This window comes from Ostrinia furnacalis, unplaced genomic scaffold (assembly GCF_004193835.3).
Source record: "Ostrinia furnacalis isolate ACB-3 unplaced genomic scaffold, ASM419383v2 OfSCF2378, whole genome shotgun sequence".
Lineage (NCBI taxonomy): Eukaryota > Metazoa > Arthropoda > Insecta > Lepidoptera > Crambidae > Ostrinia > Ostrinia furnacalis.
Genome location: NW_021132617.1, coordinates 35,001 through 56,371, shown reverse-complemented (window position 1 = coordinate 56,371; position 21,371 = coordinate 35,001). Strand labels below are relative to the sequence as shown.

Below are 21,371 nucleotides of genomic sequence, written 5' to 3'. Positions count from 1 at the left end.
GTCATTATTAGCAATAGGAGTCTTTACTAAACTTATTTTGAATATGTTGAGGCTAGTTTTCTTCCCAGCTATGTTTAGACAATATGCCACCAAGTGTTCTTTTTCCAGTGTTTTGAATACCTATTTGATTGAACTGAAATAATCTTGAGGTCAGAGAGACACTTCAATGTCTTCTTTAATGTAGATATCAATCATCTTTTAGAAACTGTAAAATTGCTGAAATAGGTAGGTACATTTATGTGTACTTAATATTAAAGCGATGCTTAGGATAGCATCGCGTGAGATGATTTCATGATGCATTTCACTAATAAACAAGTTCAAAAATCAAGACTAGTTTATCAAATTGCAAATTAAACCAAACTACACGTTCACATCCCTCGTAATGACTATCCTGCTTCCCGCGAATAACCAGCTATTAATGATCTTACCTTATGCGTCTGTGTCCAATGTCAAAACCGAATAACAGATCAATTCTAACTTAATCACTATGACCTAACACCTCCCAAATATGTTAAACTTGAATTACTTTCTAGAGCGATTATTACGCCATGCTTAACTAGTGGGACTAAATAAACAACAAGTCATGCGTTATCTGTGAACCCTATGCCTTTAGAGTGATATTAAAAGTTGGTGTACTTAAACGTCCGTCCACTCTGAACTTAAATAAGTGATCCGTAAGTAAAAACGGGATAACCGTCCGGCCCGGCTCTACCCCTTTCTGAATATTTATAAGTAGGTACGTACGTACTCAATACATGCCTTTTTCAGCCATTATAATAAAAGTACTTTTTTAAAAATACGCTTGTTAGAAATTCAAAAGCCGTCAGTAAAGATTCTCAGTTTTATAGACTAAGGGTCATGTTAATTTCCCATTTTCCTCTAGTAAATTAGAGAGGGCCGTCCCCATGCAGTGGAGACCAAATGATCTGATATAATGAATGAATTATGGGTGACACCAATTCCTAACGAATTTCTGTAAGCTTTTCTTTGTCTAGCTAGTTCAAAAGGGGTAGCATTTTGAGACTTAGCCCTTATTTTAAACTAAATAAAATAAGATTACGAGTACAGTGAACAAATGCCCGTCTTTTTGCTAATTTTCGATTCAATTTTACTAATTTGACATTACCCTTAACACGAATTTAACGCTTCATTTCATTAATACGTACGCTGAATAAGTCGAGCGTGTGTCTTTTGGTCACGAGTTTTTGCAAGCATAGTTATTTTTAGAAGGGACAGCCTTAAACAATAAATACATACTTACTTACCATGATTTCATCTCTTACCCTTTGAAGTAGAGCTATAATTTCTTACGATAAGAATCAACCTATATTTTGGCCAGGTCTCTGTGTTTATAATCCGTAGATATAGTTATTATTGTAGGATTGAGTAATATAAGATCAAGCCAATTTATCACGATTGTAGGATAATTATTTTGAACCGATAATTAGTAAGACTCTAATGACCGTCAATTAGTTTGTTCAGTTCCGAAACAAGATATCATAAAAAACAATTTTATGTGTAATTAGATATTTTTATATGACCCTAAAGTAGTAAGTAAACTGCAATAAATTATAGGATAATATAAAAATATATAATCTACCTATTATCGCATAGGCATCATTAAAAGTAATTAATTTCGGGTTGTTTATCAGTGAAAATAATTGTTTTAATGAGCTTTAAAACAAATTTTCACTACAAATAACAACATGGGTATGTACTCGTATGTACATTATGAAGAAACATCATATACATAACTTGTTAATTGAAGTTATGGTGTTCTTGTGAAGACATAAGAAAACTAATTAAGATTTATGACATAGATAAAAAAAGTCAACAAATCTTACTTTTTATTAGAATCAAAAATAAGGTCACAAAAAGCATAATATAGGTAGCCAAGTAGGTAAATATGTACTTGTGACACCTAATTTAATGTTCCATTATGGTTCAATTCATACTTAAAACATAATTTTCTCAGCACATTGAACTTACGCCAAGGTTACACTATTTGCTGGTACAAAGTCCTTTGTCCTATAAATACACAAAAAAGGTGTGGTGTGACCTACATATCGCTAGATGGTATACATGTATACATAGTGATTTTTGTCCTACAATATTCAAAAAAGGTGTGGTATAATACTATGATCTACATACGATAGCACGTGTAAAACCGTCCTATGGCCCCTACCCTGATTGGTCAGTTAAGTATGGTGCAATAAGTTACAAATGTGTGGACTGTCGGGCGGTTACTAAGTCTACGTTCTTCCTATGCGTGCGCGCATGGTAGGAGACTATGTTTAGTTTATATAGTGGGGGTGGGTGCGTAAAATTCAGTCGTTCTGCGGATACCAACGACAGCTTTCACGGTAATACGAGCATAGTGTACCCCTATTTCGGAGTTTTGGATTTTGTGTGCAAGTGCTGATATAAAAAAATAAAAAACATAAGTGTTCACATAAAAATACTTAGCTAAATATTTTTACACATTAAAATACATTTTTGGGACTTTGGGGAATTAATGTAGGGAGTAAATTAAAAATTATTGAGTTTTATTAACTACTAGCTGACCCGGCGAACTTTGTTCCGCCTTAATGGCAATAAATAAGCAGACTTTTTTTTATTTCGAACGGGATAAAAAGTATCCTATGTCCTTCTCCTGGCTCTAAACTACCTCCCTGACAATTTTCAGCTAAATCGGTTCAGCCGTTCTTGAGTTATAAGTGGAGTAACTAACACGACTTTCTTTTATATATATAGATTTTTTTTAATTTTTATTTCATTTATTTTATTTAAAATTAAAAATAACAATAATTTTTGAAACAATAGAAAAGCTACAAATTAAAAAGCTTTTCTTGATTTCTTATAAGAGTAGAGAAATCCCTATTCTTTTCCCGTGCATAAAATTTTAAACGTTTTCTAAATATGGCTCTACCGTAATATTTTAACCAGTAGTAATGAAAATAAAACTCAAGTTGTTGAAAAGACAAATAAGTTAACGTCACTCATTCTGAAAACTTTAAATTTCGTAGGGTTGTCACCTCCACAACGATGGCTTGGAAAATCCTTCTATTATGCCTGGTGCCGCTGGCATCAGCAGCCGTGAAGTTCCAGGAGACCTTCGCCTGGAATGTCATGGACTGGAATTATCCAACCGAAGCTTCCAGACAGCAGGCGATCCAAGCTGGAGCGCTAATTCCAGAGAACGCTCTGCCAGTTGGAATTGAAAGATGGAGGAACAAACTCTTCGTCAGTGTGCCCCGTTGGAGACCTGGTATGTGATGGAAATTAATGTTACTTATATCATCATCATCATCATCAGATCATTTAGTTAGTCTCCGCTACAGGAGCACGACTCTCTCTAATTTACCAGAGGCAAATGGAGCATTGGTCCCACGCGTCTCACTAAAATTAATTTTAAGCTGGACAAATCACAAACTATCCATACCTCCTGTCTGTAGGTATCTGAAATACCAATTATTACATTAATTTGGGGTAGTGAAAAGCAAATAGTAAAGAATAAAAATAGAAAACTTAAATAAACAAAAAATACATTTATTGTAAACGTTTCAAAATCAAATTACCTATTACGAGAACTTTCCCGTTACGGTCAAAGTTTACTATTTCAAACTAGTATTTTATTTTATAATAAAGAACAGGTTATAGTTACTTAAGAGTAAATATGATAATCTCTTTGGATAAAAATAAAATGATTATGTTAATTCGATGGATTAAAATGTAGGTCACATAACGAGTTATTCTTAACGGTATACAAAGCTTTGTTTTGTGGTTTGCACACTAGCTACTGGTGTCTAGTTAATTTAACGAAGGTCATCCAATGACCTTCTCTTTATCGTGACACATTATCATTGGTCGATGAAGGTCTAAATAATGATTCAGGTCAGTAGTACTTACTGTACCTCTAGCACGAAAAACTTTCGACTAAAACTAGTTTGCGTATTCGAATCGCCATCACAAGATTTAGGCTGAATTATCATCATCATCATCTTAATTTAACTTTGACAAACGTGAAAAATCTGTCAAACTCCATACAAAAAGCAAGCATGGTGCAACTCAGCCTAAGTGTGAAAACTTAAACAACGCCCCTGTGAATATGACCTAAGTAATTTTGACAGTTGAGATCGTCACAATCGAAGGCTGGGTATCGAATTTTGTCGAATACGCAAACGATTCGAAGACGAAAGTTTTTCGTGCTAGCTACACTGTTGTCACTACATTCATTCATACGGACTCGTACGAATACGGAACGGCTACGGCTTTGAGAAATGATAAACATCTTAATAGCAGTTCATTTGTCACATAAACCAACCCAAGTTTATTATAGTCGTCATTCATATTGCTTGTTTTAGTTAATTACTATTGTTTATTGCAAAACGTTGTTCATAACTTAGAACATAAACTCTAATTTGATTTGGATTCGCATAAAAAATGCTACAACGTTTAGCTTTTTGATCATATACTTATATTATGAAAGAATAACAACGTTCAACATAATTTGTAACGTCAGTGCATGTCAGGAAGTCAATATTAGTAGTAGTAGGTTCCAAAGTATAATGATTGCTAGCTAATTTCACTAAATTACTCATTACACCATAACACTGCACTTATTGCTTACTACACAACGTATGCGGTGTACATAGGTACTTTTCGTTTGTACTATACCACCTAAATACCTCTATATCCTCCGCTGAACAAATTGACTGGTATTTGCTCAAATAGTATTAATCTATCCACATTTCAGGAAATATTCTAAAAATATTGAATTCTTCAATGCCTGAGTTTCAATCGAGTCGTGAGCGATTTCAGTTACGCGGCTTGTCCATCATCCATTTCTGAACTTTTAACAAAATTGTACATACATAAGATGAACGATATAAAAAGAAATTCTTTTCTAAGAACTCTACACATTCTAACAGAGCGCAGACTTCGAGACAATTATTATAGACCAGTGCAGCAGTGGGCTGAGTGTGAGTCTACATCAAACGTCCTCACTAGTGAGCGCGTTAAAAAATGTATGAAAATCTTAGTTCTTGAACGTTTCCGCCAGGGACGCTGTACAATCCGTCATACATTTAATGTCATTTTTTACCTAATTTGATGTAAACACACACTAAGCCCTCAGCACAAAGAAGAAGCAGCGCAAAAACGTATACTCTAAGCCAGCGGTTCCCAAACTTATTTTGTCTACTGCCCACTTTGAGAATAAATTCGAAAAATTACATTAAATTTTCAAGAGTCAAATGCTCAGTCGGTGTCTAAGAGACCTCCTAAGTAGATGAAATTACAAATGGCCTACCAAGCCTCTACACAATGCCCCGATTTTTTTCCGGGGTCTCTTACCGCCCCCCTTTAAGCCTGCAGCGCCCATAAACGGGGCGTTATCGCCCACTTTGGGAAAGACTGCTCTAAGCGAAATGCACATTAACTTCAGAGCAAACCATAATCATGGTGTGGCCTAGTTTTCTTCATAAGATGACTGAAATTCATAATTGCCTTCCGCGTACACTAATGTATCAATTAGAATCGTAACAGAATTACCTAAATTAGCTAAACCAGCTAAGTGGATTTGCTGAAATGTTTCGATTCGTAACGCAGGCGCCACTTGCAGTAAAATGATTATGCTAATCATATTGATTAATTTCGTTATACAGGGTGCTCGAAGTCTTAAGATTTGGATTCCGCACATAATGGAAAACCCTCAGAATATGCGTAATTTATACATAAAACAATAAGTACTAATGCTTACTGTAGTTATAAATTCAATTAATATGTTAATCCACATTTTGGCTTTAGACGGATGTCACTCTATTATGTTTTATCTACTCATCCGTAAATGATTTTTGGTCATTCAATCAATTCTCTCGTGAAAGTTCAAAAATTAATTTATGTCAAGCTCAGCGGGTGTCCAAGTATTTCAGGGTTGCCACGTTTCGTTACTCAACGAAATAATTATAAATCCAAATCCGGATCAGTCGTTAAATTATGTCAATTTGTTCAGTTCATAACAAGGCATAAACTAACACGCACATAGAGACATTAAATACATACTTCCATCTTAAATTCCAATGTTAAATGGAGATATTTAAGTGTTAAAATTGCCCACTTAGAGATGGGTGTGTAATGTATGATATAACTACATATCATATAATACTTAGAAGATATAACATCAAATTATATAAAATCATTTAATATAATAATTATTTACTATAATAAACGGATAATATAATTTTAAAACGAATAATTTTAAGACAAATAACTATTAACTGATATAAAATGGTTTGATATAATGAATATTTTCTATAAAACTCACAATGTATAAAATTTAAAATAAATAACATTCAAATCATATAAAAATAAAGTGTCGAACAATCAAATGAGATAAAATTCTTTTCCTATAAAACTTAAATCATATAACAATAATAATTTTATATAAAGTTCAATTATCATAATAAGCATTGCATGCAGCAAGCAAACAAGCAAGCACAGAATAAGTAATAGTACAGGTACAGAAGGATTACTCCGCAAGACGATTTAAATAAATGCAAGTCTTGCTACGACGCGATACAGTGGAATTCAGCTCGCACAGCACTACGTACCTACAATTTTATTCACCTACAAGTTTTGTCTCTTTCTATCGCGTGCCTCTGAACTCTTCTTACGCTGTTAGGGTTGCTGTCTAGTGAAAAAATAATTAATCTACTTATTTGTAATGAGGTACGTATGTAGGTAAGTATGCATTCATTATGGAAAACCTTCATAGTAGGTTAGGTTCCTATACTATCCTAAGAATTATTGATTACCTACATGGCCAACATACCTTTCAGCATCTTTGGGAAGCGAAAAAAAAATGATAAATCCGGTAGATTACTTTTCGAATTTAAACACCCGAACGCCGCACAATATTTCTTTCTCTTTATGTCCATTTTTAAATAATACTTCGATCATAGAATTATAATCATACTACAACGCACGCCAGAGCGTCCTGACGAGCGCGCGCGTGACACTCGACTGATATAATACCCGCCGGCGGGGCGCTTCGCTGTAGGTAATTATCGGATGTACCGCGCGGAGTGAGCCAGGCCTGAAGCAAGCTAGCAAACGAGCAAGCAAGCAAGCAAGCTAGCATGCAGGCAAGCAAGCAGGCAAGCAAGCTAGCAAGCAAGCAAGCTAGCAAGCAGGCAAGCAAGCAGGCAAGCAAGCAGGCAAGCAGGCAAGCAAGCAAGCAAGCAGGCAAGCAAGCAAGCAGGCGTGCAGCATGCAAATTTGACTAAAAACTTGAGACTTCTGTCACGGCTCCGGCACTGCGGGGCTCTGGCGGTCCCTCGCGTGCTAATCGTCGCAGATGGCTTTCGCTCGACACCGCGTCTTCGGCTTGCTGGTCGGCTTCGCCGGCCAGCCTCAGCCGCGGCGCCTTGCTTCCAGCCACCTGCTCCTCAGTCCGCGGGCCGCCTCGCCCCTCCGTGCCTACGCGCTTCTAAATTACACTCTAGGGGTAGGGCAGACAAGACTACGTGGAGTCGGTTTTACGGCGATTCGTTTTTGTCACTAAAGTCATTTATAAGTCAAGCTAAAGAAGAACATACTTAAAGTTATATCTATCAGAAATTATGTCAATTAAAGAGTATAACAAATAGTCGTTATAACAAATAATATTTATTTTATGTAATGGTTATATGAAATATTATTTATATTAAACAAAATTACATCAAATGAGTCTTAGGTTAAGTAAGGTTTATATCAAATGTCTTTATGCGTTTTGATTGGTATCTGAAATGACATTATTAGAAATGATTTATTTTATGAAGTAAACATTATATGTTAAAAAATTATATCAAGTGTTATTATAATATACGTTTATTATACAATATGAACGTTATTGAAATGAATTTATATCATATAAACTTATATAAACTGTCACGCACCCCTTAGAGATAACCTTGTAATCAGAAATATATAATTATTAGGTACTTACAAAACTATACCTTACACACTTCCCCATACAAAACATAATAAAATCTAATCGCGAAGAAGCTTTTTAATGCGTTCGAAATTTTTCCATATTTTTTTCCTCAAACTCTCGCTGCCTAAAATGAATTAATTAATTTGTAAGGAACTAATTTCGCAGATGTTATGTTTTGACCGCCACCACTTGATCTTAATTATTTGAAGTCTAAAAAACTTTCTTTTTCCTTAAAACCCAGGTATCCCAGCGACCCTAAACTACATTCCACTTGACGCGCCCTACGACCCATCGCCGAAGCTGAACCCCTACCCGAGTTGGCAAGGCAACGAGTTGGGCAACTGCGACAGTGGGCTCAACACCGTCTACAGGATCAAAGCCGACAAGTGTGACCGGCTCTGGGTTTTGGACGTCGGTACTTATGGATACGGTAAGATTGTATTACCTAATTTATTAAAATGTTTTATTACTCTACTTTCTTAGCATTCATATTGGGAACGATGTCATTCGGCCGAAGTCCAAAGCAAAGGGCGAAGGAGGCCAAGATTTTGCAAGCTAAAGTGGTAGAGGGCTGTCCAATTCATGCTTTTCAAAGATCCGACGAAATGTAGAGACCCACATCTCGGAAAAAAATGATGTAGGACCAGCTCCATGGACCGACAACCTCAAGAAGATCGGTGGTAGAACTGTAGCTGGAATTTTTTTGCCCTTTACAGATTCACAATAACATAAATTATACGGTTATAATGGCACCAGCACAATGCGTTTAATAGCGTAACTAAGTTACGAAGTACAGTTATGTGTTGCTATTTTTTTTAGTAAGTCACACGTGTGATTCCAAACCAAATGCCAAGTATTAAAAACTGAACAAGAAAAACCTGGGTATACAACGTAGCAAAAGTACAATAAGTGGTTCCACGGATCATGTGTATAAGTAATGTTCAGCTAAGTACATTGCCTGCAACCGATGCAGCGGACTGGAAACGATTCGTTTGCGAGCCGTCAACGTACTAATAAATCGTTTATCCTTCATAATAGCAGACACTAATAAAAAAGGAAATACAGGCGCAAACATAATGTCTTCACATGCAGCAAATTTTCCACGAGATTTTACTATCTCCCAACGAGCTTGCACTACATTGAAAATTAAACTGCTTTTAAATTACAACGAAAAAATAGTTTAGGTAATTTGGAGTAAAATTTAATGTATTTCCGATTGATTTCGTGACTTTTAATTTGTGATGATAACTGAAAACATCACTAGTGCACTATTGTAGGAAACGAGTACTAATTACTATACTTAGTACTATAGAAAAGTTAAACATCTAGCCAAATAAAATTGTGATCTAGCGCTATGGTGTTAAACCACATTAAAAATACTATTAAGGCTAACTGTACTATTATATATTCGTGATATAACCTTAGGTGTAACAAATAAATACTTGCTCTTACGGTAATAGATTGGTGTGGAATGCAGTTTAAGTGTTGTCTCAAACCTATTGAATTCGTTAACTATTGTTTGACTTCAAACAGCTAAATTATCTGTAACAACTCTGATGAGTTTCTGCCAAGACTGTCATTTATTTATGTTTTAAAATGTCATGTTTCAGATCCTAATGTCACCAACCTGTGCCCATACGCCCTGAACGTTTACGACCTGAACACTGATCAAAGAATCAGGCGATATGTGTTCCGCCCTGAAGACATTGTGTCCACCACCTTCATCGCCAACATCGCCATCGACATGGGTTCAAGCTGCGACGACACTTTCGCTTATTTCTCAGACGAACTTGGATATGGACTGATCGCCTACTCTTGGGAACAAAACAAGTCTTGGAGGTTCAGTCACAGCTACTTCATGCCCGACCCCTTAGTCGGCGACTTCAACATTGCCGGCCTAAACTTCCAATGGGGAGCCGAGGGAATCTTCGGAATCACCCTGTCTCCCATCGGCTTAGATGGATACAGAACCTTATACTTCAGTCCGCTATCCAGTCATACTGAATTTGCCGTATCCACTAAAATCTTAAGAGACGAAACTAAAGTCAAAGGCTCATACCAAGACTTCAAAGTTGTAGGAGTTCGAGGACATGATGGACACACCACCTCAAAAGTAATGGAGGGTACGATTCAACTGTTCAATTTGATTGACCAAAACGCAATTGGATGTTGGAATTCCGCTCTTTCGTACAAACCTCAAAACATTGGCATTGTTGACAAAGACGACGTAGGTTTTGTATTCCCATGTGACGTAAAAGTCGACGAGGACAAAAATGTTTGGATGATCTCAGACCGTATGCCCGTATTCTTAGAAGCTGAATTAGATTACAGCGACATCAATTTCAGAATTTACACGGTCCCGTTGGAGACTCTCGTACAAGGAACTGTATGTGAGGCTCCGGTGCAATTCCGATCTGGTGTGAATCCTTCCCAAAACCCTCAAAACTTGCCTGTACTTAGATACCAAGCCACACCATCTCCATTGAGGACCAAGTCTTATACTACAGCCCTCCAAACTCGTCCTACTCCATCGCCGTTCTCCCAAATATCCTACAATGTTATCCCGAAGAGTAACAACTACATTAACATCGATTTTCCTGCACAACCTGCAGTATCATACTTTACTAATGAGCCTCGAAACGCCAATCATCCTTGGTTGTAAGTAGATTAAATGGTTCTAAACTATCCTATATTATTTAAATCGCGTATTTGTGTGTGTGTTTTGTGATAGTTTGATTGGTAAGTGTGAGATATGGTTGTGCATTTCCTACTCGCTTTTGTTTGTGACAAGTGTGCCCGTGTCTGTTATTGAATATTTTGCTTGTTTATTGATCTTAAGCTTTGTGAAAGAGTGATTTCTTATGTGTTCTTAATTCTGTTTAATATTCAGTACAGTTTAGTGTTTTTCTTGAAAACGATATAATGTAACGTCACGTACATTACACAGTTAGTACACTCGATTTATATGCAATTTTGTTGCAAATAAAATTGAATTAATTAAAAAATAAAGCAGTGCTTTTTGCTACTGCTTATTTTGAACATATTTTGAATATATTGTCGAACAGTTGTGTGTGTTTGGATGTTATGGGTGTGAACTGAAATTTTGGTTTTATAGTTAATTAAAATAAAGTGATTCTTTGTTTATTGTGTGTTTCTTTTTTATCCCTAATCGTTGTTATATAAAGATTGCCTTTGTACATAAAAGATAAAGTAACTCAGATAACACTGTAAAAAGTAAAAATAACCGTAAAGTCACGTTTCCTAATAATTTGTTTTGCACGTGTGACTTGAAATAATTTAAAATGAGCTTTTGTTTGCAAATCAACGTCATACTAAGGTATGCGTACTAAGTCATGGTTTTGGTCACTGCTAAGGCTTTATGTTCTGGACACGGTCATCAAGCAAAATTTGGATTTTAATGAGGCAAAATACCTACTACACAAAGTGAAGCACCAACTTATTACTAGGTAATAGGTATTGTACTAAATTCTTACCAAACTATATCGGTAGTACCAATCGCAAGCTATTACAAAGTTGAAAATGCAAGCTTGTTAAAATGAAAACTTTAATTTACTATATCTACAAATTAATTCACTAAAATCACTAATCCATTCTATTACTTGCTCCTTATAATATTGTAAAATAATATTATAATAGGCTATCTACATTGCAGATATTATCTTCTTCTTCAAAGTTCTTTTCATGACTACCTAATAGGTTATTGGACATTTATCAATTTCTACATTAGACTTAAGAAATAAAGTTTATTTCGTAAATTGTCACACATAGTAAACAAAGATAAAGAAGCAAATTAAAAAAAAGCCTTCAGGCTTGTTAGCTACCGAATATTTAGCTTCGTTAATACGATATAATTTAACATACCTTTTTTCTAAATATCCTTCAAACACTTACCGTCAATGTAAGATCATGATGTAGTATTTATTTTGGTAACATTTTTGGCTCTACATTTCTGTTAAACTATAATTTTATGCAGGTCTTTATCCTTATCAGTTCTTTTATATTTCTGATTTACAGTATGCTTAGCGGCAAAAGAAGATAATAATCATAAATGCTAATTTTAATTGAAGATCTGTTAAGGAAGGATGAATGATCAATACAATTGAATACACACTATTGTTATTTCCCATTCATATGCTACTGAAACAGGTCGTTCAAGTAATTTCAGTAAATTAGGTGTTTTCTGTTATAATTAATTTTCAGAGCATGTTATCTTTGTTACCCTATGACGTTGTTAGTTTAAAAGTAATGAGAGATTTATCATATCATATCTTTATCTTAATACATTTACAATTGACTCAGGGCTTACTCGTATACTTAATAATATCTCAATATAAAGCCTTGAAAAACATAATTGTAACACCTTGAGACTGTAGGTCTAAAATCTAGGTATATAGGTTTTTGCATAGACTGATCAATAAGAGCCTAATTTGTATGAAGTTCTGGTCTTTAAGCCGTGTCTGAAAATTTCCGAATAATATTTACTTTATAATAAATGTGAGGCAGCAAGACGACTCAAATGACGGAGTCAGTCTTTGTTAGACGCACGACAACACGTGGATGTGGAAATAATGATACTTTGCACTTATTGTAATAAATTGTTCCGCCAGCCGGCATTTCTGTGGTGATCCTGTGAGAAGCCACCGTGAAAAATCAGTGTATCTACAACTTTAGCACAAGTGATTTGTTTATTTGTGTACGAATATATTTCATACTTAAATTCAGCAAAATGATTACGGAAAAAAATTTAGAAGCGGAGAAGTATAATCCTTACGAGCACCGTGTAGTAGAAAAGCCGAATTCGTAAGTTATTTTTATTTTCACTAACTTTAAAAGTTGAATCTTTCAGCGACTTGGCCTACTTTTATCTTGGTCCACGGGTCAAGTCGCTGGTTTGAATATTGAAATATTTTTTATTCCAGCAACTGGGCCACCTTCAATGTTTTTTTGATAAATTAAACACCAAATCAACAAAAATATGCTTTGGAATCTTAGAGTGGGCCCAGTTGCAGGAAGATAATACATATATTTCAAAATTAAATCCAGTGACTTGGCACTGTAGGTAGACCGTGGAGTGTGGACCAAGTCGCTGGAAGACTAAAAGTTCCGGTAACTGAATCTTTGATGTTACACAAATCTATTTAATTACACGACTAGCTTCAGAGTTTTAAAATATTTCAGAGATATAAGATCGACCGCAAATATTATAAAGGCGTCGTTGGGCTCGGGATTGTTGGCGGGACCTTTAGCTTTCTCTAACGCGGGATGGGGCGTTGGAATTGTTGGTACAATTATCATAGGGTTTATATGCGGACACTGTATCCATATATTGGTGAGTATTATTAATATTATTTTTAATGGCTCGATTTTTTTTTATTACAAGCTTTTTATTACTTTCACATGTCTGGTGTCTGTCGTCAAATCTTGCAACTTAAAATTGACCCACTTCCCGGTTTCCTATTGAGCTGAAATTTTGCATACATGTGTAAGTCCGATGACAATGCAATATTATGGTACCATTGAGCTGGTCTGATGATGGAGTCGGGAGGTGGCCATAGGAACTCCTAAACAAAACGGCGGAAACTCATCGAGTTTGGGTTCGTTGGATTTGTCTTTTCGAGCACTTTAGTGTTAGATAACGTCCAGGGTCCTGAGATTAAGATATAACTAAAAAGTGTAAAATAAAATTATAATAAAAATAAACTTTTTTAAAAACAAGCTTTTATTCTGAATTTCGAAAGCTTGTAGCGCAAACAGAGAAAAAGAGGAATAAATTCCATGCGCGATACAAACTTTCGAAATTCAGAATAAAAGCTTGTTTTTAAAAAAGTTTATTTTTATGAAACAATACTGATATATTCTCTTAAACACTTTGACCTTAGCCTCTTCAAGGCAAGATTAAATAGGCACACTGGAACGAAATGTGGGACACACTAGATACATATTTACACTGCATTAAAAACCGCGTAAAATACTCTTATCCACATTATAAAGTGAATTTATTATTTGAAATTAAGATGACTTATATTTTACAGGTAAAAACATCTAGGGGATGTTGCATAGTAGAAAAGAAACCATCACTTGGCTACGCTGAAACATGTAGAGCTGCTTTTAAGAATGGACCAAAATGTGTTAGGTCTTTTGCAAATGTCGCGAGGTATGTTATAATTACCTACTTATAACTTTTCAATTCTGTATAAGTCTGTAAACACACGATAATTAGTCATACATTTGTAGGAGAAGACCTTGTCGTTTGCACTTGAAACATTAGCTACAGTTTGCACAAATGTTAAAATAAGTAATTAATTATAATGTAGGTATGAATTTGAAATATTTTTAGGAGATGAATATAATTTCAGCGGACCGTTTTCAAGCTGAATATTGTATATTAATTAGATGAAGTTGATGATTTATAGTCAAGGAATTTATGAAAAATGTCCTTAAACGGTTACAAGTTAATTAATTAAGAAGTCGGTTTATCTTTATGCTGTTTTTATTGCACATAATATAATATTCAGTTGACACTATCAAACTGTTGCTGATAAGACAAAAGTGGGTAAGATGACCCATTGTTGACTTTTGCAGTTTTTTTGAAAATATTTATTTAGTAATTTAGGTACAGTCTACTGCACATAAAGTTATATACTGTACTGTACATGTAAATCACATCCATTAGGACTACTTATGAAGTCACAACGTTCCTAGCGCCTATATATCTGAGGATTGATTGACACTACACTTCTACAAAATAAAGTCCCATATAAGTTCTGGCGCCTATACAGGGTGTCCCAAACAATTCAAAGTTAAACCAAAACCCAGAGCAGGGGTAGAGCATCACTTAGGCTGCCGTGCTAGCGATACAACAGTACTAACTCCAATATTTTGTTGATAAAAAACCTCCTGTCAGCTCATCTGAAATAAAGGTCATTATACATAGTTTTGCCAAAGATTGGAGTTACTGCTGATATCGCTAGTACGGCAGTAGGGCTACCCAAATCACCGCAACTCTTTTGACACTATTTATGGGACATCCTGTATATCTGAGATGTTACTCGATTCCTATACAGGACTACTTCAAAATATTTATTACAAAACTGTTTTCGTTGTAGTGTAAATACTCATAGTACAAATATTTTTCAGGCAAATTTCCTTATCTTTCTATAAAATATTGTATGTTCAAACATTAACCATTTTTGGTATTCCAGCATATTTGCGGAGTTTTCTCTTCTGTCGACGTATGTCGGCGTGTGCTGTATCTACACAGTGCTCATATCAGACTCGGTTAAACAGGTAATATGCCTTAACTAAGTAAATTAATATAGATTAAGCCTTTCAGCAGCATTGCGCTATTCCATGACATGGTTTTGTAATTAATCTTTTTGATGATAAAATTTACAACTTACTTATATACCTTGTTAAATGTAGTTTTATTCCTTGGAAAGATATCGCATGGCAACAGTATCAGTATAAGAGATTTTATAAAAGTGAAGAAAGCCTTACTGTGCCAATTTTCATCATTAAACACCTCTTAAGAACCTTAAAGGTCTTGTAATTAGGTACTTTTAAAAGTTTTTTTGTTTATCTATGTATATGTAAGGCAAATGTTCTTGTGAGTGACAAGATAGTATGTATACAATAAGCACATCGTTAAACCTGCTTGAAATTTAAAAAAAAAACTAAAGTAAAAAAAAAACAAGAAAGGAAAATTTCAATGGTCGTTAAAACTGACGTAAGTGCCTAAACAAAACCAGCTCTTGATTTTTTACTAACCTGAGACGTCATTTTGTCGTTAAGGCCCCTTAGGAGTACCTACCTACATTCCTTGTTAATACACGTACTCTTAATACCTGAAATCCTGAATTACTATGAATAATTATAATCTATTTCTCTTCCAGCTAGTTGACCGCTACTTCGCAACAGTAATAATACCAGTAGAATACTACTGCCTCATGTTACTGATACCACTCTGCATACTGTGCCAGATCAAATACTTAAAATGGCTGGCTGTATTCTCCCTGATAGCCAACGTTCTACTAGTAGCCACTTATTTAGTATGCCTGTATTATATTTTTGGGGAGCCCTTGAATTTCTCGGACAAAAAAGTAGTAGGCAACCCTGCTCGATATCCAGCATTTATTTCGTAAGTAATGTTCCATAATTACTAGCCTCAAAATTAGTTTTATGTTCGTTTTCATCATCACTCCCTTATTTTTGTGTGACCCCTATAAAAACAAAATTCCTGTTATGTGTTCCATAGGGGTCATTTAAAAATTAGGGATTGATGGTGAAAACGGGCATAAATAACTATCAAATGACTAAAATTCATATTAATTACAAAACAATACTCAAAAATTTGTTCCATCATAGTCAATAGATTATATCCTGTGGTTTATAATATTCAATCAATCAAAAGCCTCAATCTTTGCTTGAAATTGAATTGTGTTGTTGTAATACATAACTTAAACAGTCAAAGTTAATTGTTATACGAGTATGCAATTGAGCAAACAGAACCTACCGTCCATTGGATTAGATATTTTACTTACCTACTTCCTACCTTTTTCAGCGCATAGTACAAGTCTTATACACATCCCAAATATGTAATAGCTTGCTCTACCAATATTTTGTATTCCTAACTCATGTGACTTCTTTCAGGACTGTAATTTTCGCCATGGAAGGCATAGGCGTGGTGATGCCCGTTGAGAATGTCATGAAGAAGCCCAAGCACTTCCTAGGTTTTCCTAGCGTGCTTGTAGTGGCTATGACTGTCATTGTCTTTCTGTACAGCACTCTGGGTCTGTTTGGATACTTCAGATACGGTGACGTTTTAAGAGGATCCATCACTCTTAATTTGCCAATGGATGACTGGTAAGTGGAAAAGTTTTGGAATTGTAGAGCGATTAGGTGCCTACGCATTGCATCGAGTCTTTGTCAAAGCTCCTTAGGATCTATATTCTCGGATTCTGATCAGATGTAGTATGTAATTACCTACCTTCTTTTAAATTAAGTGAAGAGCAAATATTATGTCAAATGTAACAAATAAAAGATTTTCTTATCTTTTGTCAATACCTACATTTTTCATTCTACAGTTTAACTAAGAGTATGTCTTTTAGCAGGTTGATACAAAACTACGAATATATTTAAGTTTAAAATTCGTCCTAACATAACTTCTATATAAGAAAGGAGTGGAAAAAATACAATCGACAGGTAGAATTCGTTCTATACGCTAACTAAGCAATCAAATAATTAGCTTGCAAATTCGTTGCACGTTGATAACATTCCATTCAAATAACTTGTTTTAGAATAAAAGAGGATATCTCGTTTTGTACAAAAAAAGGTAGGTATTTTGCAAAGGTGCAGCAAAAAGTTTTCCGTTTTCCTTTAAACCGACTCTCATCAAAAAAGTACTTTTTTTCTTATTAGTCAGTTAGGTATGACCTTCAAAAAGTTCAAAATACATTTATGTATTAAACATCACTGCACCAAAATAATAAAACAGCAAGACAGACGTCCGTCGTCCATAATAGTTTGTATTTCTTCCACAGGCCAGCGATTTGCGCAAAGATTTTCATAGCGCTATCAATTTTCCTGACGTACCCACTGCAGTTCTACGTAGTAATTGACATATTTACTAAGTACACAGAACCTCACATCAAGGACAAGTACAAATTGATCACGCAGATCGCAGCCAGAACTATCGGGGTGTGTGGCTGTGGTAAGTATTGAAACAACTACAAACTTTCCTTTGAAGGGAAATTCCATTAGCTTTTAAAAACAATTAGGTAATGACTTAATCGCTCTTGATAAATTAGCTCTTAATAATTTATATTATTATGATGGCATCGACCTAAAAAATTACCAGTCTTTTATTTTTTGTGCCGACCTTGGAAAATCTTTGTTGTTAAAATCCTTATTAAAATGTAAAAACAAAATACTTTTGTTACTTTTTATGTTCGTAGGTACTTTATCATTCCCTCTTTTTATTTTAATTAGGATTAATTTAATGTGAAACTTTTACCTAACAGTTTAATGTAGAATTATATAATTTTAAACTGTTTTATACATTCTAGTGGCCATCGGAATCGCTCTGCCCCTGCTAGAGCAAATTATCAACATCGTTGGCGCGTTCTTCTACTCCACCCTTGGTCTCATCATACCTGCTATTATTGAGTCTGTCTTCAGATGGCAGGACTTGGGAAAATACAACTGGGTTCTCTGGAAGAATATTCTGATTGTGCTGTTTGGGCTGGGCAGTTTAATCTCTGGGTGTACTGTCACTATTATGGACATTATAGAGATTTTGAACAGCAGGACTGTGTAGATTACAATGTAATTATTGAAAAATATAAGAAATAACTAGATACTAACCATTTACGAGTATAAAGATAAAGACTTTTTTATCTGTAAATTAACTTTTCATTATCCTTCTAAGTTGTTACTGTTACATTTGATAGATTAAGGTTTTTAAGAAATTAATAGGGTCACTAATTGTGATTCTGAAAGACTCATAATTTTGAATTATAATTTAGTTTGTTAATTAAATTAAATTAAATTAAATTATTCCATAATATATCTTATTATTATAATGCTATTCAAAAGTTATTATATGAATTATATTTATTCAGTTGTCGTTAGGAAGCAGAATATGTAAACACAACTAAATTAACTCAAGAATCGAGAAGTTGTTGTAGAATACTCGTACACTTATCATCGCGTGAAATTAATTGTTTACGTCGACCGTACACTACGTTGTGAATAAAAACTGGTGCAGCGTGGTGAATCGACGTATTTTAACATCATCAACTGTGACTGTGGGTTTTGTGTTCAAAATGTAATAAACATGAGGATGATGTCAGTTTAACAAACTTTTTATCTTTTTGTTTAAATTCATACAACTAATAAAAATAATTAATTAAGCTCTATAGGCACTAAATATTAAAATGAACTAAATTTTACAAGAATAATAACTAAAGTTCCAGTAAATTTGGCTATTTTTGGAAGATCGACCAATTTTATTAAGTGATAAGAATTTTTTTAGAACGCTACAAATTCTAAATTAATGTAGAGTCAGTGATTTTTATATACAAAGTATTATGTGGAAAAATTCTACAAGATAATTCGCATGTTAACTGAAGTAAATACACCGAGAGTGGTGTATCATATTTTTATCTAAACTTGAAAGTTATATTAACATTAGATAAAGGGATTAAATCATAAAACGATTGTTCTGGTGACAATTTCTTAAGTGGATAGATGAGAGTAGGTTTAACAGTGTCAGTTGTATATTTTACACGTTTTATGAACGAATTACATAATTATGAAACGGGATAATCTATCCAAATAGTTTAAATTGTTTTTGAAATCTCGTGAATCTCGGCATGTCAAGATGAGTGTGGAACAAAAATCAAGTGATGAAGACTACAATCCATTTGAACATAGAGACGTTAAAAAACCTAACTCGTAAGTAATAGCAAATTAATATTTAACAATAGTATGAATTTTGTTTAAGTTAGGAAGACACAAATATGTGATATTAAGTGTTTTCTTATCTGAATAAAGTAATTTGTTACTTAGCATTTTGAAAAGGTTCTTGACATCTGCATCGGCTGGAAATATGTTAAACCACTGGTTTAAGTTTATGTATCAAAACAAACCAGTTTTTTACAAAAAATGTTTCACTTTCTTTGAATTACTTGGATCTTAGTCCTAAATTACTTTAACGTTAATTATTTCAAACAGTTTCTTGGTACCTACTTAATTGTCTGATACCTCATCGGTACAATTCATTTTAAGACACATATACTTACCTACCTACACGGCATTGATTCTAAAAAGAGTATGTATCAAAAAAGCAAACAAGCAGTCATTATAATAAGACCAAACTTATTAGCAAGCAGGCGTCATTATTAATGTTTTTTCGGTCATTATAGAGACATCAGGTCGCTGGCGAATCTAATCAAGTCTTCCCTTGGCTCGGGGTTGCTAGCAGTGCCTCTGGCCTTTGCCAATGCAGGCTGGGGAGTGGGCCTGGTGGGCACCGTGGTCATCGCCTTCATATGTGGCCACTGCGTGCATATGTTTGTAAGTTTGTACATTACATAGCATAATATAAATATCATCACGTTTAGTATCCACTGCAGGAGTAACCCTCCCTAATTTATGAAAGACAAATGGAGTATTGGCCTACACTACCCCCCACGCTTGAGGTTGGGGAGGCCTGATGATTGCATACGTATATTTGTTCCTTAATTGCGTTTAATGACATCAATGGGATAAAGGGTCCTTATTCCACGCTGCTGGAGTCACATAGTATTATAATATTTTATCATAGTCAGAGTTTAAAGTTATATTTTGTTGCAGAAAAAGATCATTTATATACTTTGATACTGATTACAAAATCCTAAGTAGCGGAAAACTACCTAAGACTAAGATCTTGTAAAATTTGATGAGATAAGAACCCAGGGAGATAGTACCTAATATATAAGCAAGTTTGAGTCACTTGTTTGTGCGTAAAGGCAATACAAAATCTTCTTCAACAAGAAACTTGACATTGGGCCACATCGTTATGTCATCAACAATCACAATCATAATGTTACGGTTGGCTGCGACAAAAATTGTAAAATAGCAAATAAATGATCACTGTACATTTTCAAAAGGACGACAAAAACCTGCATTATCACGTTTTTATTTATAAAAATGGTTGATAAAACTAAATACTTTTTATAGGTTTCAACATCGCGAGGGTGTTGTCGGTTAGAGAAGAAACCATTACTAGGGTATGCAGAAACATGCCAAGCTGCTTTTGCCAATGGACCTAAACCAGTGAGAAGATGGGCTAAGGCTGCTAGGTAACCTACCTAAATATATTTATAAACTCGGTATACCCCGTTATTGTACACATAGTTGGTTTTGCGTTAAAGCTTCTAAATCACGAAGACGTGGTTTAGATTCCCACATATAAAGATAAAATTAATATATTCATTTTTGTGTAGTGTTTTCTAATTTCGTATGGGCATTGTTAAGCTTGAATCAATTGAGTCCGCAAACTAGGAAGCCACTTGGTTTCCTTTGCTATACCTACAAAATCATTGGTAGAGTCGCATTTTGACAGTCTTAAACAGTATGTCCGTAGACTGATAGTATGTCTAACCTCTAATTAAATAGCCTCAACAATTTTTATGGCTATATTTTTATTACTTTATAAGAAAGTTCATCTATGACCAAATTAGCGCCGTATCAATCGGTTTGAACCAGTTTGAATGCTCTAACACGTGTTTGTGTTATTTTCCAGCATATTTGCGGAATTCTCGTTACTTTTTACATACATTGGAGTGTGCTGCATATTCACGGTACTTATAGCGGATTCGATCAAGCAGGTATG

General features: G+C 34.6%; 3 protein-coding genes across 3 annotated transcripts in view; all 3 read left to right on the top strand.

Annotated features, from left to right (window-relative positions):
• Positions 1-2,326: 2,326 nt before the first annotated feature.
• On the top strand, positions 2,327-11,045 carry Y-y (yellow-y). The gene is made up of 4 exons (XM_028308086.1): positions 2,327-2,363; positions 3,027-3,268; positions 8,217-8,405; positions 9,586-11,045. Exons 2-4 carry the CDS (start codon positions 3,046-3,048, stop codon positions 10,635-10,637), a joined length of 1,464 nt encoding a protein of 487 aa, XP_028163887.1. The 5' UTR covers positions 2,327-2,363; positions 3,027-3,045; the 3' UTR covers positions 10,638-11,045.
• Positions 11,046-12,378: 1,333 nt separating this feature from the next.
• Positions 12,379-18,359, top strand: LOC114355297 (proton-coupled amino acid transporter-like protein pathetic). Its single transcript, XM_028308078.1, has 8 exons — positions 12,379-12,796; positions 13,175-13,325; positions 14,029-14,150; positions 15,199-15,283; positions 15,889-16,133; positions 16,646-16,858; positions 17,536-17,705; positions 18,061-18,359. Exons 1-8 carry the CDS (start codon positions 12,723-12,725, stop codon positions 18,309-18,311), a joined length of 1,311 nt encoding a protein of 436 aa, XP_028163879.1. The 5' UTR covers positions 12,379-12,722; the 3' UTR covers positions 18,312-18,359.
• Positions 18,360-19,260: 901 nt separating this feature from the next.
• Positions 19,261-21,371, top strand: part of LOC114355298 (proton-coupled amino acid transporter-like protein pathetic) — a 7,502-nt gene continuing 5,391 nt past the window's right edge. Inside the window, exons 1-4 of the mRNA XM_028308079.1 lie at positions 19,261-19,450; positions 19,921-20,071; positions 20,717-20,838; positions 21,282-21,366. Of these exons, the coding sequence (XP_028163880.1) occupies positions 19,377-19,450; positions 19,921-20,071; positions 20,717-20,838; positions 21,282-21,366 (432 nt within the window). The 5' untranslated portion in view covers positions 19,261-19,376. The remainder of the gene's footprint in view (positions 19,451-19,920; positions 20,072-20,716; positions 20,839-21,281; positions 21,367-21,371) is intronic.